Here is a 27,601-nt window from a genome sequence, read left to right as displayed (position 1 = left end):
GGAGGTGCCAGAGGACTGGTTCCGCTATTTAAGAAGGGTTGTAGAGATAAGCCAGGAACTACGGACCAGTGAGTCTCATGTCAGTGGTAGGGAAACTATTGGAGAAAATTCTGGAGGAGAGAATCTATCTCCACTTGGAGAGGCAAGGTTTGATCAGGAATAATCAGCATGGCTTTGTCAGAGGGAGGTCACGCCTAACAAATTTGATTGAATTTTTTGAGGAGGTGACCAGGTGTATAGATGAGGGTAGTGCCGTTGATGTAGTTTATGTGGATTTCAGCAAAGCCTTTGACAAGATCCCACATGGGAGACTTATAAAGAAGGCAAATGCACATGGGATACAGGGTAATTTGATAAGGTAGATTCAAAATTGGCTTAGTTGTAGGAGGCAGTGGGTGATGACAGAAGGCTGCTTTAGTGACTGGAAGCCAGAGTCCAGTGGCGTACCACAGGGATCTGTGCTGGGTCCCCTATTATTCGTCACTTATATAAACGACATAGATGACTATGAAGGGGATAGGATTAGTAAGTTTGCGGATGACACAAAGATTGGCCGGGTGGTTATCAGTGAGGTTGAGTGTCTTGGGCTACAGGAAGATATGGACGGGATGGTCAAATGGGCAGATAAGTGGCAAATGGAATTTAACCCTGAAAAGTGTGAGGTGATACACTTTGGAAGGAGTAATTTGACAAGGAAGTATTCAATGAACGGCATGACACTAGGAAGTCTGAGGAACAAAGGGACCTTGGCGTGTGTGTCCATAGATCTCTGAAGGCGGAGGGGATGTTAGTGGGGTGGTAAAAAAGGCGTATGGGACACTTGCCTTTATCAATCGAGGCATAGATTACAAAAGTAGGGAGGTCATGTTGGAGTTGTATAGAACCTTGGTGAGGCCCCAGCTGGAGTACTGTGTGCAGTTCTGGTCACCACATTATAGGAAGGATGTGATTGCACTGGAGGGGGTGCAGAGGAGATTCATCAGGATGTTGCCTGGGATGAAATATTTAAGTTATGAAGAGAGGTTGGATAGACTTGGGTTGTTTTCATTGGAGCAGAGAAGACTGAGGGGCAACCTGATCGAGGTGTACAAGATTATGAGGGGCCTGGACAGGATGGATAGGGAGCAGCTGTTCCTCTTAGTTGAAGGGTCAGTCACGAGGGGACACAAGTTCTAGGTGAGGGGTAGGAGGTTTAGGAGGGATGTGAGGAAAAACTTTTTTACCCAGAGGGTGGTGACAGTCTGGAATGCGCTGCTTGGGAGGGTGGTGAAGGCAGGTTGCCTCACATCCTTTAAAAAGTACCTGGATGAGCACTTGGCATCTCATAACATTCAAGGCTATGGGCCAAGTGCTGGTAAATGGGATTAGGTAGGTAGGTCAGGTGTTTCTCACGTGTTGGTGCAGACTTGATGGGCTGAAGGGCTTCTTCTGCACTGTGTGATTCTTGTTTCTTTTTTTCTCTTTTTGGCCAGCCACAGACACGATAGGCTGAACAGCCACTTTCTGCACTGTAACTTTTCTATGGTTCTATGGAAGGTTATGGCCAGTGCCTCTGCAATTTCCTCAATATCCAAGGATGCAGCTCATGCAGTCCAACTGATCAACTTCGAGCAAAGCCAGCCTTTCTAATATCACCTATTTATCAATTTTTAGCCATCTATTGTCCCTTTCACCAAGACTTTGACAGCATCATCTCCCTTGGTAAAGTCAGATGCAAAACACTCATTTAAAAGATGCAATGGAGATATAAGGAAAAATTTCATGCAGCGAGTGTTTAAGATCTAGAATGCACTGCCTGAGTGTGGTGGAGGCAGGTTCAATTGAGGCATTCAAGAGAGAATTGGATTATTATCTGAAAAGCAAGAATGTGCAGGCTTATGAGGAGAAGACAAGGGTGTAGCTCATTTGGAGAGCAGGGTCAGACACAACAGGCCAAGCATACCCTCCACATGTGCGCATTGCATGTGTGATCACTCCCCATATGTACATGCCACAAACACATATTCCACATACTAACACATCACATTGCACATATCTTCTTTGTCAATTTGAACCAATTGGCGGGATTTTCCACACTCGCCTGCTGCCGTGATCTTCCGGTCCCACAAATCAATGAACTTCTGGCTGGGTCGCCGCTTGCCCGCAGCAGGTTCTGCTAGCGACGGGGCCGGAAAATCCCAGCCAATGTTTTGATCATTGATTTCATCTAGATATTGCACTGCAAAAGTTAACTGAATTATTCCAGTGAGTTGGATGATCACCCATGATCATAATGAATGGCGGAGCAGGCTCGAAGGGCCAAATGGCCTACTCCTGCTCCTAGTTTCTATGAGTTGAATTTTTCTTGTAGCGCAATGTGTTGGTGTCTGTGTGATGAAATTTGTGGTGACACATTGTCGTCATTTATATCAGGGTGTACAATTCAAGCCAAGTGTTGATAGATTGTGATGTGGTTGGATAAACAGGGATACTTGGTAGTTGTATATATTCCTTGCAGCTCTTCGTGGCAGTAACAGTAACAGGATAAACTTGGCCATTTTAATGTCCATCCCTGGGAAAAGGAAGGTTGATTTATATAACTTCTTATCAGGTCTGTCAGAACTGTTTCAAAACAGTTCTCAACAATTACTTTGAAGTTCAGTTACTTTTGTTATGGAGGTAAACAGCACAGCCTTGCTCCTAATATAGCAGTGCACGTGATGAGCTAATATGTTTCCTTGGTGTTACTTGAGGAATGACTGTGAGTAAGCAGAACAGGATAAAAATGTATTTCACCTTTCTCCTAACTATGCTTCAGTTCTGCCGAAGGGTCATGAAGACTCGAAACGTTAACTGATTTCTTCTCCACCGATGCTGCCAGACCTGCTGAGTTTTTCCAGGTAATTCTGTTTTTGTTTAGGATAAAAATGTGTCCCATTTCAAAGTAGCACTGTTGGAATTTAACACCCACCTGAATAGTTGGTTCATGCCTCATTAAATGACAATGCTACCTTGGTATTGTGCAGAGGTATCAGCCAGGACTATTTACCCAAGTACTGGAATGCATCTTAAATTATCAAACCTCTACTTAAATAATCAACAATGAACTCATACACCAGTGAATCCATTCTTTATGACAGACCAAATGATAGCAATTATGTTGTCATTGTTGCCCCGACAGGCTTGTGCAATGCTCTCCAACTTTGTACATCCCTCTAATCCCACTGCATTATGGAATGTGGTAGTAGTTGGGATCAAGATGTCTTTGATATCATTAAGAAGACCATTATTCTCCTGTTGAAATGGAACCAGCGGATTTGGTGGAAGAGTGCCATCAGCAATGTGAAGATGCATCGATAACCAAGTATGGTACACTACAACTCTGATTGAGCCAAGGTAGCTCAGACACTGCAAGAAGGTGGAGACGTTAAGCAGTGCAGTGGAGCCATACTTTAACTAAGATCCTGCTGGGGTGGTTTAATATAAGAGGTAGAAACCAAGCCACTCTGCTTAGTTATCCTGACTACAATATCAAAGTAGTCTTAGAAGCTATGGACTGGGGAAACTTTGGATGCCAAACTTTGTGTCACGTGAACAGCAGAGTGGTCAGTTGGTGAGTAATTTGCTGTATATCCTTTTTCAATGTTACATCTTGAAAAATTCATGTTTATTGTTTTATTTTCTAACATGGGAATTTCTTCTTGTTTACAGCGATGCTGCCTGTAGTATCTGGGCAAAACAAGGGATTCACTGCCATGATGGAATCAGGTAACGAGGGGAATGCCATTACCCAAATGCTCTCTCCGGGACAGGCACAGAATGAGTTAGTTACAGGGCAAAGGTCCCTCACTGTCCACTAAACATTCCCAGGGCATTTAGAGGATGGGTTAGATACAAAATAAAGCTCCCCCTACACTGTCCCATCAAACACTCTCAGGGTGGGTACAGCACAGATTTGATACAGAATAAAGCTCCCTTTACACTGTCCCATCAAATGTCCTTAGATCCAGTACAGTACAGATTAGATACAACATAAAATTTGCTCTACATTGTCCCATTACACAATTTGAGATCAGGTGCAGCACAGGTTAGCCATGGAGCTTTGTGGAGAAACTTGATTCTCTTGGAGCAAGAGAAAGTGACTTTGATTCCATGAATCATAGTCAGAGACAGCCCCAGCCCAGCCCCAGATATGTAAGGACAGTACTCTTGTTGTCACACCTAGTGTCCTTCACTAGTATATAGTCGAAGCCCAGTGGTCGCTGTTAGAAGGCCCTATTCCAGAGCAGGAGCTGAGTTAGTATGATCACAAAGCAAAGCACCTGTCAGTACATACTAGAGCAAGTCTCTTTTGTTTTTGACCTCAGTTACTGTATAATTACCTATTTGTTTCTGTCAATGGCTGACTTTGTTTCTTGGTTATTTCTACAGCCAGTTCTTTTCGAATGCCCTTATCCCTGAGCCTTTACCTTGAAGTAATGGTGGGAATGTGGACACGATGAAGAAGACACATCTATTCAAGATAAATCGCAGCGCTCCTGAATGCTCTGAAATTTTTCAGTAAATTCTAAACCAATACCTTCTGAATTTGTTCTAGTCGTGCTAGGCAATAAAGCACCACAGCTCCCCTTTTTGCCAAGAAATAGAATGGAACTGCAGGCCTCATCAGCTAAATGAAGTCACTGAGCAAATTCATAAATGTGAGGTTGAACCACTATCATGCATGTGGGAGGGAGATGAATGGGCTATTAAGGGAAGCAGTGGGAAGTAACTATATTAGCAGACTATATTGTTACGAGGCTATGCCCCTTTATTTTTGAAAAAATCACTTTTCAACTTTCAATTGATTGGAAATGTTTTCACTTTGAACTGAGACAGAGAAAACTGCTTAAAAGTGCAAGGCCACAGTCCGAGGTGGAGGTGAGAAACAAACAAATCACCCTCAGGGAGGTCTGCCACAGACAGACCCAGTCAAAACCTCTTGGAAATACACAATGGGTAAAGTATTTCAAAGCAAGGCTGTCAGCCACTAAAGAGAGATTGCAATGACACAGGTAGTGTCCAGAAAGTCTTCAGCAGAGGAAACAAGCTCTCTCTCTCTCTCTTTCGGAATAAGTGTCACCCGGTTTGGGAAGCCAACTCTACCAGAAATCTACAAGTGAACCCATAATAATTGCAACACCTTCTACATCTGACCACATCCAAGAAGTCTGCTAACCTAAATCGTTTAAAATCTACACCTCAAGGACAATCAAAGGACACTTTAGGCTGTGTCATGTCAACATGATAAAATAATATCACCGCCAAGAAGGGGACATGCAGGTAACGTCTGTCCAATAACAACAGACCTAGAAGATGAGAGGAACAGTGAGGATGAATTGGAGAGAGATGTGGATGAGGCCCACATTGAACCCCCTACTGTTCGGTTAGCAGACACAGAAATTCTAGTGAAATTGGACACCCTATTCACCCACCTAAATGCAGAACAGTGAAGAGACCTGACAAGGCTGCTCACTGCATTTAAAAGCATCTGTAGAGACAAGCCAGGCTGCACCACTTTGGCTCTACATAGTGTGGATGTGGGAGAGGCCCCTCCCATAGGGCAATGTCCCTACTGTCTAGGTCCAGAAAAGCTGGCCCAGGCTTGGGAGAGATTAACTACATGCTGGAGCACCAACTAATACAGCCTAGCAGCATTAGCTGGAGCTCCCCAGCTGTGCCAATTCCTGCAACAAAGTGGGAAATCGAGATTTTTAGGGAATTTTGGGTTCTACTGCAAGTTCATCCCAAACATCAGCGCTGCAGTTGCCCTGCTGGCAGACCTATAGCAGAAAAAAGCATAAGTAGTATGGACAAGAAATGCCAGACAGCTTTTGAAAAGCTGAAAGCCATTTTAGTAAATGAATAAGTGTCAGCAGCCCCAGACTTTAACCAAGCATTTAAAGTAGCCATCGATGCTCGTGACCTCTTGGTAAGGGCTGTCCTCCTCCAAGAGCACGAATCTGGAATAGAGACACCAATCAGGTACCTCTCCAAAAAACTGAACAAACATCGGAAACAATGGGCGGAATTTTCCAAGCCCGCTGGTGGCAGGCGTGATAGGTGGAGTGTGCGGAAAATATGTCACGACCTGCTTCATGACAGCATAAAGGCAGGTCGCGATCGTCAGCTCAGCCTGCCGATGGTGGACTGGGTTTCCCACCATCCGTCAGCGGGGAGCTAATTGTAATACATCAGCATATAATTAAAAGGTCATCCATCCAGGCTCTTGGAACCCTGCCTATCGTTCGTCCACGTTAGTGGAAAAGCACACTGACATGTTTCACAACAGCACAAAGGCGACGTGCACTTGGCAGCCTTCACTTTGGGTAAACTGAGGTGAGTGAACAGCAGCATTCTCCACAGCTCACCTGTTGTTTGCAGGGCACCGGAGGGCGGGGGCATGTGCCAGCCAGCCTCGGAGGCAACTGTTGTCGGTGGGGTGGGGGGGTGCGAGGGTCAAGTGTTGGCTGGTGCTGCATCCCGTGCACAGGCAATCGAGGTGGGGGTCAGGGTAAGCAAGGGAAGTGGCCACGCATTTGGGGCACCTGTATAAACTGACCATGCCTCTGCAACTGAGACAGATCAGGCGCAGCCACAGTGATATGACTGGGGTCGGGCTCCTGGCCTGCTCGCACATGCAAGCAACGCGAAGGCACCAAAGGGCCACCAAGCACTCCATACCTTACCCCCCACCCCGACCCCATGCCCCCCCGGCACAGACTGCGAGTCCACCACCACTTTATTGGACTGCAGAGCAGTTGGACTGCACACATTGTACAATCTCCTCGCCAACGCTGGCCACGTGACACTTGCCTTTTATCTTGTGCAGAAAGGTTTCACATCTGAGTGACAAGAACACAGAACAAGGAGCCACAGGCAGGGAGACATTCTTAGGAGTTTATTGACAGTTGTAAACAGCATATACATGTGATCATGCACAAGTGACCCCTGGCCAGGCTGTACTTTACTTAACTTTCCTAACCCTGCCACTACGTCTTGGTGCTCCCCGGACATCCACAGCAGAGGTGGAGGCAGCCTGCTAACTGTGGTGCCTCTGTGATGACTTTGGCAGGCGTCCTCTGGAGGGCCGAGACTTGGCGGGCCCCGGCCTGCTTTCAGAATCCTGCTGTGTGGCAGTGGTACTCTCCTCAGCCTGTGAAGCTGGAACTGCGGAGGTCACAGGAAGAGGGGATTTGGATAGCCAGTCGCTCCCAGAGTCACCTGGGTGGGATGGCCCTGGAATGTGCACCTGCTGATCCACCTCCCTGTGGGTGCCCAAGGGCCCCTGGCTGACTCCGTGAGCGGAAAGGGTAGCTGGAGTTAAATCGAGCTGCCCAGCACCCCTCTCGTGTACACGCGGTTGGAGGCCAATTATGGCATTAACGATGGAGTTAAGCCCACGCAGCAGTGCAGGAGTGACATCCTGGGCCAAGGTCTCCATGGCGGCTGCCATCATGCCAGTGTTGACCTTGGTGCGTTGCAATGCTGGCGCTATCACCCCAGCCTGAAGATGGACGGACTCACCCATCGTGCCTTGCAATCTGAGGAGTGCAGCGGACATCCCTTCCTGTTGTTCTCTCGCTTGCCTTTGTAGCTCCAGCAACTGTGACATGACCAAGTCCAGAGGCTTGTCATCTGTCTCGGACTCAGCAACATTCTGGCATCCAGCAGTCCGCCGAGTGCCGGGGACCTGGGAAGACCCTGCCTCTGCCTGCTGTGGATCAGAAAGTGCGGTGTGCTTACTAGATTGTGAACCCGAGGCTACTCTAAAGCTAGGTCCCACCGAGGTGTGTGTCTCTGCGCTAGTGGAGGGTGTGGGTGAGTGCTGTGATGGAACTTCAGGGAGGCTGCCTCCAGATTCCTCTTCGGAGATTTCTTTGGGGCTTGATAGGAGGCCCTGGGTCATGGACTCTGTCGGTTGTTTGGCAGATGTGCCTGCAAAAGCAAGGGGAGATAATTAATGCATGGCAGTGGCCTGTGAAAGAGGACACACCACTCACAGCATGGTTCTCTGATGGATGTTGCACTGCTGGATCCTCACTTAGTAGAGCAGCGCCAACCTCACCGTCAGCACAGGACCGGTCCCGGTCATCACTAGCCAACTGAATGGCTGTTTTCGAATTCTGTCAGAACTTTGATCTCCAGCATCCCTCTGCCTGTCTGTGACCATTCCCTCCTGTTGTGTGCCAATTTGTCCTGCATTGATAGAGATGGCGAGAGTGTATCAGGATGCCTGTCAGGCCAGATGATACGTATGCCTGGCCTTTGTGGGTGTGAGTGGTCCAATGGATGTGCTGAGGACAATACAGGTGTGTGTGAAAGAGTGAATGGTGATTTCCCTTGCACTGGCAGTGAGTGAGGGCCCTGTGGATGTGTGATGGGTTTGTGAGTGTGAGAGTTGGGAGTGATGAAGAGTGACTTACCCTGGAGGAACAGAGGAGATCATTCTTTTGCGGCACTGGGTGGCTGTCCACCTCTGCAGGGCATTTGCACTGACCACCGCCTCCCGAGCCGGGTTGGTGACTTTGCTGACCATCTTGCAGCCAGAGCGGGGGTAGAGCACATCCCGGCTGGCCTCCACGACATCCAGCAGTCGCTTGAGGGACCCGTCATTGAAGTGGGGGGCTGCAGACTTTTTTCCTTTGCTGGCCATGTCTCCTGGCAGTGGTGGTGAGCTGCTGGCGATAAGCGCTTTTCTGGTGGCTGCCTTTTAAAGATGGCAGCCGACGTGCTGCAACAACAGGGTAATGGTGGACGGGCGAATGAGAGCCTCCTCGCCATGGAAATGCCGTGATTCGTGGCAGTGAATAAATAATGAGGTGGGATTGGGACGATATGGTGTGAAAACCCGCCATTTTCGTCGGTGGGTAGGAGTCCATTTTACCCGCCCGCTACCCCACTTAGTGCAAATCTTGGAAAATTCCACCCAATATTCCACAGTAGAAATGTTTATTACTGGCTCTCAAAAACTTTGAAAATATATGTCCAAAATGGATACAGAGAGATCACAATTTCCTGACCACAACCCTTTGACCTTTGTGGACAAATCCAAAACTCAGAATGCAAGGTTATTCCATTGGCGTTTGAAGCCCAGTTAGAACTAAAGAGAGTGAATGGAAGTGAACGTGTGTTTTTTTTTGTTTTGTTTTGCGTTTTTATACCTCGTAATGAAATGAGAGCCACATTCCAAGGTGGAAGTGAGAAACAAACAAATCATCCTCAAGGGCGTGTGAAGAGAGAGACATTTCCTATAATCCAGGCACCCATCGAAACTCATAACTGTCTAAGCAAGAGATATTAAAAATGCAAAGTACTGGATATTGAAATAATGGCTGCCACAGACAAACCCACCCAAAACCTCTTGGAAATATACAATGGGTTAAGTATTTCAAGGCAAGACTGCCAGCTACTAGAGATAGATTGCAATGGCACAAGCTGTATCCAGAAAGTCTTCAGCAGAGGCGACAAGCTGAGGGCTCTCTCTCTTTTGGAATAAGAGTGCCATCTGGTTCAGGAAGCCAATGCTACCAAAAACCTACCAGCGAATCGAGATGTCGTAATAATTGCAACATCTTCTACATCTGACCGCCTCCAGGAAACCTAAATCGTTTAAAATCTATGCCTCAAGGACAATCAAAGGACACTTAAGCATATCTTCTTTTATGTTTTTTTTTATTGGACTCTGACTACCATTATTTCTGATACCTGTGTTTGTGTGTGTGTGTGCCTACGAGGGCCGAATGCTTGAACATCACGTTATTATTTACTTGGGTAGTGGTGAATAGATTTTCTCTTTCTTTGATTCAAGAAAACCTTGTTTGTTTGGATCCTTATTGCTCACAGCTTAAATAGTTAAATAGATTCCAATTTGGAAAAGGCATATCCTCATAAAAAAGAAACTTAAACCGTTGTTGTGACCAACCGAGGAGGTTGAATAGAGAGGATCCAGTTCACCCCTTCTCACCTGATTGTAATAATATACATGCAGCAGGATAGGGACCCACAGCTTGATTCTGCAGCATTTCTTCTCAGGAAACTTGATAACTGCTGATAAATTCTTCGAGGTTTTGACAAGGTAGATGCTGACAAGTTGCCTTCCCTGGCTGGAGAGTCTAGGGTGGATGTGGAAAGGATGTTACCTCTTGTGGGAGAATCTAGAACAAGGGGGTGACAGTTTAAAAATAAGGGGTCGCTCATTTAAGACAGGGATGAGGAGAAATCCTTTCTCTCAGAGGGTCGTGAGTCTTTGGAACTCTCTTCCTCAAAAGGTGCTAGAAGCAGAGTCTGAATATTTTTAAGGCAGAGGTAGATAGATTCATGATAAGCAAGGGGTTGAAAGATTATCGAGGGTAGACGGGAATGTGGAGTTGAGGTTACAATCAGATCAGCCATGAACTTATTGAATGGCAGAGCAGGCTTGAGGAGCCAAGTGGCCTATTCCTGTTCCTAATTCGTATGTTCATGAATTAGTGTGCATAGTCTCAAATAAGGGGTTAGCTATTAAGGATTGAGATGAGGAGAAATTTCTTCACTCAGAGTTTTGAGAAGATTCAAAATTTTCTACCCCAGATCTCCGTGAGTGCTTAGTTGATGAGTATATTCAAAGCTGAGATTGATACATTTTAGGGCACTAGTGGAGCAAAGAGATATGAGTACAGGGTGGGAAAATGGAGTTGATGTTGAAGTTCATCCACAATCCTATTGAACGTTGGAGCAGGGTCAAGCAGTCGTATAGCCTACTCCGCTCCACTTCTTAGATTCTTAGGGAAATTGCCATTATTGTTGTCTGTACCTTGTTTCAACTTTTTGTTGCTTTTAATTTGGGGGACTGAGCTTTATGTTCGTGTGAAGCGGACTGTAATTCATCTCCTTCATTTATATTCACATACTCAGAAACTAGTAGTAAAGTGGGTGTGTGCATTGCTGATTGCTGTGCTGGATGGACATCATGTCTTGCGGCATTCTCTGCTTATCACAGCAAAGTGCATGCACACTGCGGACATCAATGAGGAATCAATTTTTGACTACTTCTGATGGGTGAATATGGACTCTTGTGGGGGGAAAGCTGCACCCTAACTTCAGCATTTAATTATGGGGTGTACACAATGTAATGTGCAACATGAGTAGGATGACAATTCATGTGCAGGGTGAGCTGTGAGATGGGAAGTAGTGAATATATAATCAGTGGTGAATAGAAGATCTGAAAGTAGGGAGGGACAGGCTCTCAACTCTGGTGTAACAAGGCTGAGTTGTAACTGGAGCATAGTGCAGCTGACATTAAGAGACTGTCACTCAGTAATCCTGAGAGATCAGAGATTGTCAGTAACTATATTTGCAAATGTCTCTACAGTAAAGAACTTTTCTGTTACTTTACTAATAGGCCCTCATCTCCCAAGATGACTCAGCAGATGAGGGATCTCCAGTTGACTCATGGGAAGAAGCTCGTCACTCCGTCCTCTCCTAATGCAGCAAAGAGGTTGTATCGAAATCTTTCAGGAAAATTCAAAGTTAATTATACTTCGTTTGATGAGACAAATTTGATGGGACGAAATGAAAAGAACAAGCAGCGAAAGTCTTGTGTGGTAAGGAAGTCTAAAGGTTCTACTTGTTAATAATTGAATTTGTTTCTGATGGAAGTGACTGAGCTCTGCTGATGCACTGTGTTGCAAAACTATAGTTTGTTCTCTGCTGTGCAGCTGGATTGAAATTGCTGAACTTTGCATCAGTTTACATTTTCAATGGCTCCAAAAGTCAAAAAGAGAATTGATGATTCAAGTTACATAGTATGTTTTTTATACTATATGCTCCCTGTAATTGAAGTCTCTGACCATTCCTGTAATGACTCCTTTCTCTCCTGCAAAGCACAGAATGCCTTTATTTCTCCAATGTACAGGATGTAGCAAGTCACAGGGATCGAACAAATACTTTGAAATTGTGCCTGGCTTACTGGACTGTATCACAATCTCATTGACCTTGCTAAGCAGAACAAAAGGCACTAAAAGCTGTACTCCCCCATAGAAAAATAGGTGGTCAGCCATTCACAAAATATAGATCAGTATCTGTCAACCATTACCAGACATGTGGTGTAAACAGCCCCATAAGTTGCTTGCATTGAATTGATTGGCTTCACCCATTGATCAGCTTGAAGGGCGGAATATCATCTGAGGGCAATGGCAGCAAACCACAGATGGACAGCAAGAACTTTTTCACCTCGAATTTGTCTCTGCCTTAACCTGTGATGTGTATATTAGCCACTCTGAGATGTGTAACCTCTGCAGCCTGCAAAAACAGTTACTCGTACACAGTTTAACCGTGTGTGCTGTGATATAAGAAAGTATACAACAAGTAATCCATGTGACGTAGAAAGGCTTGATTTTTATCACTTATGAGATTTGCATCCTGTTATGAATCCAAGTGGGCCTGTGCCTTGCAGGTCACTGCTGAGTAAAAGAGCTTTTGAGTAGAAGGAGTTTTACTCTGTATCTAACCTGTGTTCTACCTGTTCGGGGCATGTTTTAGGGTATAGTGGAGCTGAACTTTACTCTGTATCTAACCCATCCTGTACTTGCCCTGGGAATGTTTGATGGGACAGTGTATAGGGAGCGTTATTCTGTATCTAACCTGTACTGTACTTGTCCTGGCAATGTTTGATTGGACGGTGTAAAGTACGCTTCTCCAACCCTTTCACTTGAGGGGCCACATTTCCATATCTTCTCACTCGAGAGGGCCGTGAGCAAATTTCTGAAAGATAAAGTTTGGCACAATATTAAACATGAATTTCAAAATAAACTTGTGGAATGAAGAAAAGAAACAACTCGCTGAGCAGAAATAAAGCAAAGTCAAAGCAATAAATTGATAATTTAAAAAGAGTAATTAATGAAGATCATTGTTAAGAGTGTAAGAGAGACAGAGTCTGCTTGTCTGGGTTCACTCCCAATTTCTTGATGCTCACTCACTCACCCTCATCCACTATGTGAATGGGTGTGATTGGGTGTTGGGGTTGAGGGTGAGTGGGAATCCTAAGGCTGTGAGTGAGCCAGAAAAACACACAACGCAAGAGTGAGTGTGGGAACGAGAGTGAGAGTGGCACTCACACTCTCTCCCTCTCTCTCCCCCACACACTCTCTCTCTCCCCCACACACTCTCTCTCTCTCCCCCACACACACACTCTCTCTCTCTTCCCCACACACTCACTCTCTCTCCCACACTCACTCTCTCTCTCTCCACCACACACTCACACTCTCTCTCCCCCACACACTCACTCTCTCTCTCCACCACACACACACTCTCTCCCCCAAACTCTCTCTCTCTCTTCCCCACACACACTCTCTCTCTCCCCCACACACACTCTCTCTCTCTTCCCCACACACACACTCTCTCTCTCTCTTCCCCACACACTCACTCTCTCTCTTCCCCACACACTCACTCTCTCTCCCCCACACTCACTCTCTCTCCCCCACACACTCACTCTCTCCCCCACACTCACTCTCTCTCCCCCACACACTCACTCTCTCCCCCACACACTCACTCTCTTTCTCCCCCACACACTCACTCTCTCTCCCCCACACACTCACTCTCTCTCCCCCACACTCACACTCCCCTACACACTCACACTCTCTCTCCCCCACACACTCACTCTCTCTCTCCCCCACACACTCACTCTCTCTCTCCCACACACTCACACTCTCCCCCACACACTCACACTCTCTCTCCCCCACACATTCACACTCTCTCTCCCCCACACTCACTCTCTCTTCCCCACACACTCACTCTCTCTCCCCCACACTCACTCTCTCTCTCTCTCCCCCACACTCACTCTCTCTCTCTCCCCCACACACTCACTCTCTCTCTCCCCCACACACTCACTCTCTCTCTCCCCCACACACTCACTCTCTCTCTCCCCCACACACTCACTCTCTCTCTCCCCCACACACTCACACTCTCTCTCCCCCACACACTCACTCTCTCTCTCCCCCACACACTCACTCTCTCTCTCCTCCACACACTCACTCTCTCTCTCCCCCACACACTCACACTCTCTCTCCCCCACACACTCACTCTCTCTCTCCCCCACACACTCACTCTCTCTCTCCCCCACACACTCACTCTCTCTCTCGCCCACACACTCACTCACTCTGTCTGGACACTCACTCATTCACCCTGTCTGGACACTCACTCATTCACCCTGTCTGGACACTCACTCATTCACCCTGTCTGGACACTCACTCATTCACCCTGTCTGGATACTCACTCTTCCCACGCTCATGCTCACTCTCTTACACGCACACACTCCTTCTCTTCCACTCAAACCCTGTTTCCACACTCAGACTCACTCCCATGCTCCCATTCTCGCTCCCCTGCACAACTCTCTCTCTCTCCCCCCCCACACACACTCACTCACTCTCTCTCCCACACACTCTCACTCTTGCACACACTCACTCACTCTCCCACAAACTCAACTCACTCTTTCTCTCTCTCGCCCACACCACCGGGCAGCAAGTCTCTTCACTCTCACCCGCCCGCACCATTGCATCTAGCCTGTTCCTGCCTGGCAGCATCTTCCTCCCCCATCCGCCCACACAGCACCGTCTTCCTCCCCCACATAGCCCAGCCCGGCAGCACCTCCCTCCCCTACCTGGGCAGCGCCTTCCTCTCTCACCCAGCATAGCTGGGCCCGGCACAGCCCAGCTTGGCCTGGCAGCCTCTCTCTCCCCACCAATACCTATTTTTCTGGAGCACATGGAGTTGCTACTCCTCCAATCACAGACGGCTTCTGTCCTACGTTTGCTGCTGATAAACTCACGTGAGTCTATCAGCAGCAAATGCAGGAGAGGAAAACTTGTGATTGGAGGAGCAATTTCTTCCAGAATCTTCCACTCCACTTAGCAGCATTTTGAAAACTGCCTCCAGGGCCCACATCTGGGCCACGTGTTGGACGAACCTCGTTTCGAGGGAGATTTACTTTGTATCTGACCCTTGCTTTACCTGTCCTGGGAATTTTAGATTAAGCAGCGTTGAGGGAGCTTTATTCTCTAACTAACCCGTGATGTACCTGCCCTTGGAGTGTTTAATGGGGCAGTGTAGAGGATGTTTTACTCTATATCTAACCCATGCTGTAGCTGGCCTGGGAGCGTTCAATTTGATAGCGTAGAGGGTGATTTACTCCATATCTAACTTTTGCTGTATCTGCCCTGGAAGTGTTTGATGGGGCAGTGTAGAGCAGGGTCATCCATCCTTTCGTGGGGTGGGGGGAGGGCACATTTCAATTTTTTCTCACTCAATAGGTAGATGAGAAGATTTCAGAAAGATAAGGTTTGGCGCAACATTAAACATGAATTTCAATAAAATGGTGAGGTATGGGGAAAAGGAACAGCTTGTTGAACAAAAATAAAGCAATGTCAAAGGAATAAATTGATGATTTTTAAAAATTAGTAATTAATAAGGATGACCATTTGTCTGGCTCACTCCCAGTCTCAGGGTGCTTATTCATTCCCGTTCAACACACCCACTGTGTGAGGTGGTGCAAGTATGTTGGTGTGTGGAGCTGAGGGTGAGTGCGAACCCCGAGACTGGGAGTGAGCCAGACACTCACACACATCCTCGCTCACCCCCACCCACACTCACTACCTCGCACCTGCAACCACTCTCACGAACCCGGCCCCCGCAGCGACTCACTACCCACCCACACCCCGCAGCCACTCTCACTACCCCCACCTGCAGCCACTCTCTCTCCTCCCCCCCTCCCCCTGCAGCCACTCTCTCTCCCCCCCTCCCCCTGCAGCCACTCTCTCTCCCCCCCTCCCCCTGCAGCCACTCTCTCTCTCCCCCCCTCCCCCTGCAGCCACTCTCTCTCCCCCCCCCCTCCCCCTGCAGCCAATCTCTCTCCCCCCCTCCCCCTGCAGCCACTCACTACCCCCCTCCCCCTGCAGCCACTCACTACCCCCCCTCCCCCTGCAGCCACTCTCTCTCCCCCCCTCCCCCTGCAGCCACTCTCTCTCCCCCTCTCCCCCTGCAGCCACTCTCACTACCCCCTCCCCCTGCAGCCACTCACTACCCCCCTCCCCCTGCAGCCACTCTCACTACCCACACCCCGCAGCCACTCTCTCTCTCCCCCTCCCCCTGCAGCCACTCTCTCTCTCCCCCCCTCCCCCTGCAGCCACTCTCTCTCTCCCCCCCTCCCCCTGCAGCCACTCTCTCTCTCCCCCCTCCCCCTGCAGCCACTCACTACCCCCTCCCCCTGCAGCCACTCTCTCTCTCCCCCCCTCCCCCTGCAGCCACTCTCTCTCCCCCCCCTCCCCCTGCAGCCACTCTCTCTCTCCCCCCCTCCCCCTGCAGCCACTCTCTCTCTCCCCCCCTCCCCCTGCAGCCACTCTCTCTCTCCCCCCTCCCCCTGCAGCCACTCACTACCCCCTCCCCCTGCAGCCACTCTCTCTCTCCCCCCCTCCCCCTGCAGCCACTCTCTCTCTCCCCCCCCTCCCCCTGCAGCCACTCTCTCTCTCCCCCCCCTCCCCCTGCAGCCACTCTCTCTCTCCCCCCCTCCCCCTGCAGCCACTCTCTCTCTCCCCCCCCTCCCCCTGCAGCCACTCTCTCTCTCCCCCCCCTCCCCCTGCAGCCACTCTCTCTCTCCCCCCCTCCCCCTGCAGCCACTCTCTCTCTCCCCCCCCTCCCCCTGCAGCCACTCTCTCTCCCCCCCTCCCCCTGCAGCCACTCTCTCTCCCCCCCCTCCCCCTGCAGCCACTCTCTCTCCCCCCCCTCCCCCTGCAGCCACTCTCTCTCCCCCCCTCCCCCTGCAGCCACTCTCTCTCCCCCCCTCCCCCTGCAGCCAATCTCTCTCCCCCTCCCCCTCCCCCCCTCCCCCTCCACCCCCCCTCCCCCCACCCCCACCTCCCCCCTCCCCCTCCCCCCCCCCCCCCCCCCCCTCCCTCCTCCTTCACTAGTGATCCTATCAGCAGCAAACGCGGGAGAGAACTGGGCTGTGATTGGAGGAGCAGAAACTCACTGAATCTTTGAATTAAACATGGAGTCCGCGGACCAGATAGAAAGAACTGGCGGGCCGCATAGTGGCCTGCAGGCCGTAGGTTGGACAAGCCTGGCGTAGAGGGAGCTTTGTTTGTTTAATGCTAGCACTAGCTGCATAATATTATAAGTGTTACATCCATGAACACCTCACTAAATGTACGGCATTGACAAAAAGCAGAATATAATTCTATTTAAGATGTTGATAACAATATGATGTTTGACATCTGCATATTGGCACCACCTAATGGAGGTGATAGAGCGGATTCTGGCAGGGTGTATCCAATTTCTTATTAATATAGTAACACTGGCACAGGAACAAAGCATATAATAAGTTTGATCCAGGTTGAAGTAGGTGGCTGGTATTCAATGGGGGCACATCTTGATTATTCCAGTATTACATGCAATTGTAGATAGATGTAACAATATAACATGGGCAGTCTACCCAAACACCATTGCAATATACCAATTGCTCAAGGTTCTGTGTCAGGTTGAGTGCCATGCTGTGTACAATCTTTGTTCACAGTGTGTGAGGCTCCCCAGAGCAGAGATTTTTGCTTCTGTTTGAGTGCAGACTGTATATTATGGGCAGCTGTTGCAATGAAACCTGATCTGTGCGCTTAAACCAATTACAACTTGAAGTGATGACAGCAGTAGACAGACGCTACTAGTACTGGAACTGCACCCACTTGCTTTACTGCATCAAATATATTATGTACACAACATCAAAATGCGAAGAAAAAACAATTTCCTATTTCATTTTTTTAGAATTTTCATAGTAACGAGGCGGTCTTTGAGGCTGTGGAACAGCAGGATCTTGATGCTGTCCAGATGCTCCTAAACCTCTACAGCACAGAGGAACTGGATTTGAACACACCAAACAGTGAAGGCTTAATGCCTTTGGACATTGCAATTATGACCAACAATGTGCCCATGGCCAAGATGCTTCTGCAGGCTGGAGCTAAGGAGAGCCCACACTGTAAGTCCAACGAGGGTTTCACTCATTAATTGATGGCGTCAACTTCTTTCAGATGGAAATAAGGCACCCCAGTTGCTTTGATGGAGGCAACTGTGAGTGAGTGAGTTTGTATATTTGTATATGAGTGAATGAGCAGAATCTAATGCCCCCCCCCCCCCCCCACCGAGGCGAGTTTGGTGGCAGGGTAGGGCATTTAATCAGGCGGGAGGGTGGTGGGTGGAGACTGCCTTCCTGCTTCTGCCCTGTCTGCGGTGGGAAGGCTCATGGATGGTCTTCCTATCCCGCCGCCAATTGAGATCCTTAATTGAGCAATTAGTGCTCATTTATGGGTCTCATCCTGCTGCCACTATTTAACATAGCACCCTCGCCTTTGAATCAGAGGGTTGTGGGTTCATGTCCCACTCCCGGAAACCAAGAACTGTGATTGTACTCGAACGAGTTGCAATCTGTGACTGTTGATGACTCGAAAGAGTTTCAACTGGCAGGGGGCGGGGTGCAGGGGACTCACCATGCGGGAAGCCCAAAAGCAAGCCCTGTCGGAGTTGCTTGTGAGCTCCCGGGGATCCCTCATTCAAAGGCACTTAGAATTTTGATCAAGGGACCTGGCATCAGGAAGGGGGGCACCCGCTGAGAGCTACCCCTCTGCCCTTTCTGTCAACCTCCCTTCCCCTCTCACCGGCAACCCCCACCCCTAACCCCCATTCAGCCATCGCTCACCTGTGGCCTTGGTCCCTCACTGAGCCTGGGCCTCAGGTGGGTGCATTACTAGCAGCAGCCACTGTTCCTGCTCGTGCTGCCAAACAATGCACAGTTGCCAGCCTCTGAATGGCTGGCTGGCAGCTCTCGCGTGGTGCGATTTCCATCCCCGGATTCCTTGATTCCATGGAATGCCTGCTGCTGCCCAGTTAAGTGCTAATTTGGTGGGCCTTCCCAAAAAGAGGTGATGTGGGGCTCTCGCCAGCTCTCCAGCCAGTGGATGAGACCCTTGCCGCCTTCGTTAAATACTGCCCAATTTGTATATGAGTGAGTTTGTATCTTTGTGTATGAGTGTCTGTTTAGGTGTATATTAGTGAGTGGGTTTATATTATTGAGTGTGTATATGTTGTTTGAAGACAGAATTGGCATTGGGTGTGATATTTTCCATAGGTGAAATAGCCTGTCAATACTTACTGTTGTGTACTGGACTGAGCAAAAACTCACCATGTGGACTCACTGCAAGTAGCCATTGTTGAACTAATCTTATTTACACCTCCCCAGCTGAGAGGAAGCTGCACAATATACTACATTTCCTCCCCAATTAAAAATCAACTTATACACTAAAATGTAAAATGATAAATGTGCGTAATTTCCCAGGTACAATTATGACTAAACAAGTGTCAACAATTCCTGAAATTTAACAACTTGGGTTGTATACTTGTTTTTACTGTAATCACAACCAAAACAAAACTAACCAGAGTAATTTGATGTAAAAACAAAATCCTTAACACCAAGATAAAAGCAAAATACTGCAGATGCTGGAAATCTGAAACAAAAACAAAAATTGCTGGAAAAACTCAGCAGGTCTGACAGCGTCCGTGGAGAGAAAGACAGAGTTAACGTTTCGAGTCCGTATGACTCTTCTTCAGAACTAAAGAGAAGTAGAAATGTGGTGAAATATATACTGTTTAAGGGGGGTGGGACTGGTGAAGCTGGATAGAAGGCCAGTGATGGGTGGAGGCAAAGGAGTGATTGCAAAAGATGTCACAAACAAAAGGTTGAAGGGGTGTTGATGGTGGTGCTATTGGCTAAAGGAGGTGCTATGGTGACATTAAGAGTAGAAAGCAAGATGAGCAAGTGACAGATGACCCTAGTGGGGGCGGGGTGGGGGGAGGGGACAGTGTGGGAGAAAAGATCAAAATAGGCTAAAAGGTGGGAATAAAACAATGAATGAAAATAAATTTTAAAAATAATAACTCCAGCATGATGCCACCGACAAACACATCTTCCCTTCACCCCCCTGACGGCATTCCATAGGGACTGTTCCCTCCAGGACACCCTGGTCCACTCCTCCATCATCCCCTACACCTCAACCCCCTGCAATCGCAGACGGTGCAAAACCTGCCCTTTTACTTCTTCCCTCCTCACCGTCCAAGGGCCCAAACACTCCTTTCAAGTGAAGCAGTGCTTCACTTGCACTTCCCTCAATTTAGTCTACTGCATTCACTGCTCCCAATGCGGTCTCCTCTACATTGGAGAGACCAAACGCAGACTGGGTGACCACTTTGCGGAACACCTTTGGTCTATCCGCAAGCATGACCCAGACCTTCCTGTCGCTTGTCATTTCAACACACCATCCTGCTCTCATACCCACATGTCCGTCCTTGGCCTGCTGCAATGTTCCAGTGAAGCTCAATGCAATCTGGAGGAACAGCACCTCATCTTCTGATTAGGCACTTTACAGCCTTCCAGACTTAACATTGAGTTCAACAACTTCAGATCATGAACTCTCTCCTCCAAAATCACCCCTTTTTGATCCCCTTTTTTCAAATATTTATTTTTAAATTTTTATATATATATTTTTTCCCACTTTTTTATTATTTAAAAAATTTATTTCCATTCATTGTTGTATCCCCACCTTTTAGCATATTTTGATCTTTTCTCCCACACTGTCCCCTCCCCCCACCCCACCCCCACCAGGGCCATCTGTCACTTGCTCATCCTGCTTTCTACTCTTAATGTCACCAATAGCACCTCCTTTAGCCAGTATCACCACCATCAACACCCCTTCGACCTTTTGTTTATGATAACTTTTGCAATCTCTTCTTTGCCTCCACCTATCACTGGCCTTCTATCCAGCTTCACCTGTCCCATCCCCCTTAAACAGTATGTATTTCACCACATTTCTACTTCTCTTTAGTTCTGAAGAAGAGTCATACGGACTCGAAACATTAACTCTGTCTTTCTCTCCTCCGATGCTGTCAGACCTGCTGAGTTTTTCCAGTAATTTTAGTTTTTGTTCCTTAACACCAATTTGTGTTTAACAAAAATATCATCATTTGACAAGAAGTAGTGAAAAAACAATTTTTTCTGCTTCCTTCTTACCTACTTTCAATTAACCAATTTGGCTTCTTTCTCTTTCTGTCTGGGTATCTTCATCCATTTCCATTATGCGAGGTGCTGACTTACAATATTTAATGTTGTGCTGATGGGGCATCAAAATCTACGCCCATTTCTAAAGCTGTGCTGCCACGAGGGATGGTATCCCCTTCTTTGAACCAAATATGATCATAAGGGCTAGGTGGTCAGTTAACGAAGTGAACTTCCTACTATACAGGTATTTGTGGAACTTGGTAACACCATACATGATTGTTAACACCTCTTTCTCAATTTTTGCTCTGTCTTTGTTAGAGTACGTGAAGCATATGCTACAGGCTTCTCCACGCTGTCTTCTATTATGTGAGATAGCACCACACCTAACCCCTGCAGTGAGGCATCACATGGTAAAACCAATTGTTTCTTGGGATTATAGTGGGTCAAAACAGCATCAGTACTTTCTTAATCTCTTCAAATACTCTCGGGAACTCTGCAGACCACTCCCAAACTATTCCATCTTTGAGCAGCTGATAGATACAGTGGGCAAATGTGTCAGCTAAGTCAGGGAAAAACTTAGAATAATACACAATAATTCTTATGAGTGTTTTAAGTTCTTCCTTGTCATATGGTCTCTTTGCTTTCAAAATCCCCTGAACCATCTCCCACATTGATGATTTACTTGGTGACCCAGGTATATTATAGTTGATCGCATGAAGCAACACTTGTGCTTGTTAGCTTTGATGCCACACTCTTGGAGACAATCTAGGGATTCGTTCAACCTTACAATGTGCTCCTTCTCTGTCTTACTGCTAATCAGAATGTCATCTACGAAGCAGCACACTGCTTTCCTCCCACTTAGTCCTGATCCATGACGCTCTGGAACACTGCGGGAGCAGTAGACACCCCGAGTGATAACCTTTTGTACTTGTACAACCCTTTGTTTATATGAATGGTAAGCAATTCCTTGTTTATGTTAATTAATTCTAATTGCAAATATGCATTTGACAGATCGATCTTAATGAAAAGCTTTTCATTAGCTAAATTAGAAAACAAATTTTCACTAGTATCATTCTCAATCACCTTATTTACTGTATGCTAAAAAGCTCTACAGATTCGAATGAACCCTCCTGCTTTTTGAACTACCACAATGGGGGCAGCCCATTGCAGCTCTTCAGCTTCTTAATTGCCCCTGTTCTTTCTAATCTATCCAGCTCTTTACTTCCTGCTTCTAACAGTGCATAAGGCACTGAACCAGCCTTACAAAATGTCAGCTGTACATTGTCCTTTATCTTGAATTTGCCTTGTGATGCCAAATTTTATCATTATCTTCCTTACTCAAAAACCACTTTGTGCCCTCTTAGCACTTTCTCAATGTTAGACATACTCTTACTGATCCCTAATATAAATAACTTGGCCCAGATTAACTGTATCTTTAATTTGTTCCCATCAGGGAGACTTTGTTCCCTCCTACTTCTACCACTGGCAAGTAATAGGATGCATATTCAAAAAGCTGCAATGTCTTGACATATTCTTTTTGCCTGCAGAAGACAGGTCCCTGCATATGAATATATGTAACTTCTAGCAAGAAAGCTTTTTGTCTTGCACTCATCAGGACAAATGCAAGGATGCCAAATTTCAAAGGGAATAACAATATATCCAGCATGAGAAAAGGGGTGCTGATTGGTTGGCGAGTCAGCTCTGATTGGTCACGACGTTGTCATGGCGAATTCAACAGAGAGCTATTGTCCCCCATTCTTTTGTTTATTCAAAAAAGATGTAATGCCTGGGCATATTCCTATTGCCTGCAGAGGACAGGTCCCTACATATGAATATATGCAACTTCTAGCAAGGAAGCTTTTGTCTTGCATTCATCGGTACAGACGCAAGAATGCTAAATTTCCAAAGAAACAACAATTTATATTGCATGAGAACAACATATACTTCATTATATTGCATTCTTTGCCAACCAGCCAGCACCCTTTTCTCATTCAGTATAAATTGTTGTTCTCCTTGTATTTGGCATTCTTGCGTCTGTCCTGATACGAACATATGAAATAAGAGCAGAAGTAGGCCACTCAGCCCCATGAGCCTGCTCCGCTATTCAGTAAGATCATGGCCGATCTGTTTGGGTTTCAAATTCCACATTCCCTACCACCCCGATAACCTATCTACCTCTGCCTTAAAAATTTTCAATGACCCCCACCTTCACCACCTTCTGAGGCAGAGTTCCAAAGTTGTACAACCCTCTGGGAGAAAAATGTCCTTCTCATCTCTATCATAAATATAAATATAATTGTAAAATAGTGTCTCCTAGTTCTGGACTCACCCACAAGAGGAAACATCCTTTCCACATCCATTTTGTCGAGACTGTTCTGGATCTTATATACTTTAATCAAGTCATCCCTCACTCTTCTAAACTTCAGTGGAAACAAGCGTAGTCTGTCCAAACTTTCCTCATAAGACAACCCGCTCATTCCAGGTATCAATCTAACATACCTCCTCTGAACCGCCTCACACTTTTCCTTGAATAAGGAGACCAAAACTGTACACAGTATTCAAGGAGTGGTCTCACCAATGTCCTGTATAACTGAAGCATAACATCCTTTATGTTCAATTCCTCTCCCAATAAAGGATAGCATTCTATTAGCCACCTTAATTACTTGCTGTACCTGCATACTAACTTTTTGTGACTCATGACTAGAATGCCTAGATCCCTCTGCACCTTGGAATTCTGCAGCCATTCTCTGTTTAATTAATACTCTGCTTTTTTATTCTTCTTGCCAAAATGAACAACTTCACATTTTCCCATATTATACTCCATCTGCCAGATTTTTGCCCGCTCACTCAACCTCAAAGACCACTTTGTGCTCTCTTAGCACTTTCTCAATGTCAGACATACTCTTACTGATCCCTAATGTAAATAACCTGGCCCAGATTAACCATATCTTCAATTTGTTCCCATCAGGGAGACTTTGTTCCCTCCTACTTTTACCAATGGCAAGTAATAGGACTTATATTCAAAAAGCTGCAATGTCTGGACATATTCCTTTTGCCTGCAGTCCTCTGCAGGCAACCTCCTTATGTCCTCTTCACAACCTACTTTCCTATTTATCTTTGTGTCATCTACAAATTTAGCTGCCATGCCTTCAACCCCCTCATCTAAGTCATTGATATAAAACGTACGAAGTTGAGGCCCCAGCACAGACCCTGCGGGACTCCACTTGTCACATCCTGCCAATCAGAAAAAGACTCATTTATGCATACTCTCTGTTTTCTACCAGCCAACCAACCTTCTATCTAGGCTAATATGTTACCCCCTACACCATGAGCTTTTAATTTTTGCAAAAATGAGCTGATGAGTGCAAGATTAAAAACTTCCTTGCTAGAAAGTACATATATTAACATGAAGGGACCTATCTTCTGCATCTGACTTTCATTTCTGCTGTGAGTGCTGGAATTATATCTTCAGCCCTATTGCTCTTATCTTCCATGTGCCGTTTTTCTTGCTCTACGACCGAGTTTAATCTTCCTGCTCAATAACACCAACTTCTGCTTCCATTTATCAAATGTTCATTCAAGGATTTTCAGGCTCCTGAACTAGCTTTAAATCTACCATGACGTTCACCTGCTGCATTCCTGCTACCTGAGCCTTGACTGTGATCTGGAGTTTGACTGCAACCTGCAGCATTACCGTCTATTCCTATCTGCCATCTGGGTATAACTGACATTCCCATAGGCATAGCATTTTGACTGGAAATGGGGGAATTTAGATGGCTGGTGGCTACCCTGGCAACAGTAACATCAACATTGCTGATTCTGAGACTGTGAACTTGGCTGCCGGGGCCTGGATCTCGCTGAAATCCAGTGAACTCACCTGCTGACTCAGGAAAATACCTCCCTTGCAATTTGCAGCTATCCCTTTCTGCCATTTCCATGACTGTGGCCTTATCACAAGCCTCTTTCCATGTCAGTCTTTGCTCCAAGTTTGGCCTGGATTTTATTGTTCTTTTGGCCTCCTACAAAAGTGTCGCCAAGTTTGCTTTCTAAGTTCACGCCATACCCACAGTGGTGAGTTTCTTTAATGCAAGAATGTAACCTGCAACAATCTCACTTAGCAACTGTTTCCTTTGACAGAATGCAACTCTGATTGCAGTTTTGTTTTTACCTGTACCACAACACGAGTTCAGAATCTCATTAATTTCAGCGTATTCCATGGTATTGGGGTCTCACAGGCAACACTGGTTAGACACTACATCAGAAGTATCTGGCCTTCTCATGGCGAGGAAAATATTTACTTTGGCCTCATCTCTGGTTTTATTTGCTTTCAGCCAAATGTATAATCTTTGTTCGTAATTATACCAGTCCTCATTGTTAGGATTGAATTCCCCATTGTCCCCAAATGTGCCTTTTGTGCCATTTTTTTCAATTACAGATTGCGCTGACTCACTGATGAACACGCATGAACACGATGTGCATGGAGCAATCCTTCAAACTCCCCAAACTTCCTCAAAATTAATTTAAGGAGTTACAAAATGTCTGTCACTATGTTCTTTAATCCTTAATTTATCAAATGATATATAAAACAAATTCTGTTCCAGCCTTGTCACCATTTTTCTGTTGTGTACTGCACTGAGAAAAATCTCACCATATGGATTTACTGCAAGCAGCCATTGTTGAACTAACTTTATTTACACCTCCTCAAGTAAGAGGGCAGCAGAGAGGCAGCTGTACAACATACTACACTTAGTCTGGAATGACATACATAGAATGTCCATGTGTGGAAGGCACCAGAGAGTGGCCTTTTGGAAGAGGGGTCATAAATGAAAAGAAAGGAAAAAGCCTGCAGTGTGGTTCCTATAGCTCATGTGAGCATTGTATGCAAAAATGCTGTACTCTCATCTAAAGAGTGTGAAGGGATTTCCAAGCTTGGGGTTAAAATAAACTGTAGGGCAGAGCAGAGGGAGCTTTAATCTCATAGGCTCAATTATGGCACAGAAGGAGGACATTCAGCCCATCAAGTCTAATGTGGCTCTTCGTGAAACAATGCAGTGAGTCCCATTCCCCTGCTCAATCCCTGTAACCCTGCTAGTTTAATTGCTTCAAATGCCCATCCAATTTCCTTTTGAAATTGCTTCCACCTCATGGGCTGTGACTTCCAGGTCTTTACCACTCACTGTGTAATTTCCCTTGCATATCTTGCCCAAAATCTTAAGTCTGTATCCTCTTGTCTTTATACCATCAGCTAATGGAAACAGTTTTCCGTTGTCTGCCTTATCCAAACCTGCCATCATTTCATACACCTCTAGCAAATCCCCCTTCAATTTCTTTTGCTCCAAGGAAAGCAACCGCAGCTTCTCCAATCTACCCCTGTAGCTAAAACCCCCATCTCTAGAACCATTCTGGTAAATTTTTTCTACACGCTCTCAAGGACCCTCATATTTTTCCTGATGTGTGGTGAACAGAACTGGACGCAATGCTCTGGTTGTTGCCTAATCAGAGCTTTAAAAAGATTCAGCACAACTCTATTTGTGAAACCCAAAATCCCATATGCTTTGCTAACCGCTTTCTCAATATGTCCTGCCATTTTCAAAGATCTATGCACATGCATCCCAGGTCCCACTGTTCCTGCACATTATTTAGAACTGTGCATTAAATACATATCGCCTATCCCTATGCTTTCTGCTGAAATGCATCACCTCACAGAGAAGGTAAAACCAGAAAAATTTGGAAAAGACTGATACTGGTCTGAACTGGTCTTGCATAGCTTAAAATGGAATTCCAGTTCGGTGCAGTGCCAGTCATTTCCAAGTTTTACTGGTTTTTCCTAAAGAAGTATAAGGTGATGCATTTTAGCAGAAGGCATAGCGAGAAGCACAGTTCAAACAATGTGCAGAGACAGAGGGACCAGGGATATATGTGCATAGTTCCTTGAAGGTGGCAGGACATATCGAGAAAGTGGTCAGCAAAGCATTAAGGATCTTGGGCTCATAAATTGTCTTTTATACCTTAAAATAAAATTCCAATTCAGACTAGTACCAGTCATTTCCAAGTTTTACTGGTGTTTCCATCTGCCACTTGTCGCCCATGCTGCTAGCCTATCTATGTCCTGTTGCAGTCGATTGATATCATCCTCACTGTTGGCCTCTCCTCCAAGTTTGATGTCATCGGCAAATTTTTAAATTTTACTCTGTACTCCAATGTCCAAGTCAAAGCAGTGGTTCTAGTACTGATCCTTGGAGAACACCATTATCTACCATCCTCCAGTAGGAAAATTAACCACTTGCCATGGCTCACTTTTTTTGTCCTTAAGCCAAATATTTATCCAAGTTGACACTGACCCTCCTGTTCCATGAGCCTCAATTTTGTTAGCCAGTCTTTTATGTGGTACTTTGTCAAACACCTTCTTAAAATCTGTACAGCCAACATCCATTGCATTCCCTTCATTAACTGTTTCTGTTACTTCATTTAAAAAAATCAATTAGATTAGTCAAGCACAATCTGCCTTTTACAGAT

The 27,601-nt window shown here is 46.3% G+C and overlaps 1 protein-coding gene across 1 annotated transcript in view; it reads left to right on the top strand.

Annotated features, from left to right (window-relative positions):
- The window catches only part of LOC144691123 (ankyrin repeat and fibronectin type-III domain-containing protein 1-like), a 753,296-nt gene that overhangs the window by 612,762 nt on the left and 112,933 nt on the right, over positions 1–27,601 (top strand). Inside the window, exons 3-4 of the mRNA XM_078559192.1 lie at positions 11,402–11,603; positions 17,806–18,016. Of these exons, the coding sequence (XP_078415318.1) occupies positions 11,402–11,603; positions 17,806–18,016 (413 nt within the window). The remainder of the gene's footprint in view (positions 1–11,401; positions 11,604–17,805; positions 18,017–27,601) is intronic.

This window comes from Cetorhinus maximus, chromosome 15 (assembly GCF_964194155.1).
Source record: "Cetorhinus maximus chromosome 15, sCetMax3.hap1.1, whole genome shotgun sequence".
Taxonomy (NCBI): Eukaryota; Metazoa; Chordata; class Chondrichthyes; order Lamniformes; family Cetorhinidae; genus Cetorhinus; species Cetorhinus maximus.
This window is presented reverse-complemented; position numbering and strand designations above follow the sequence as displayed.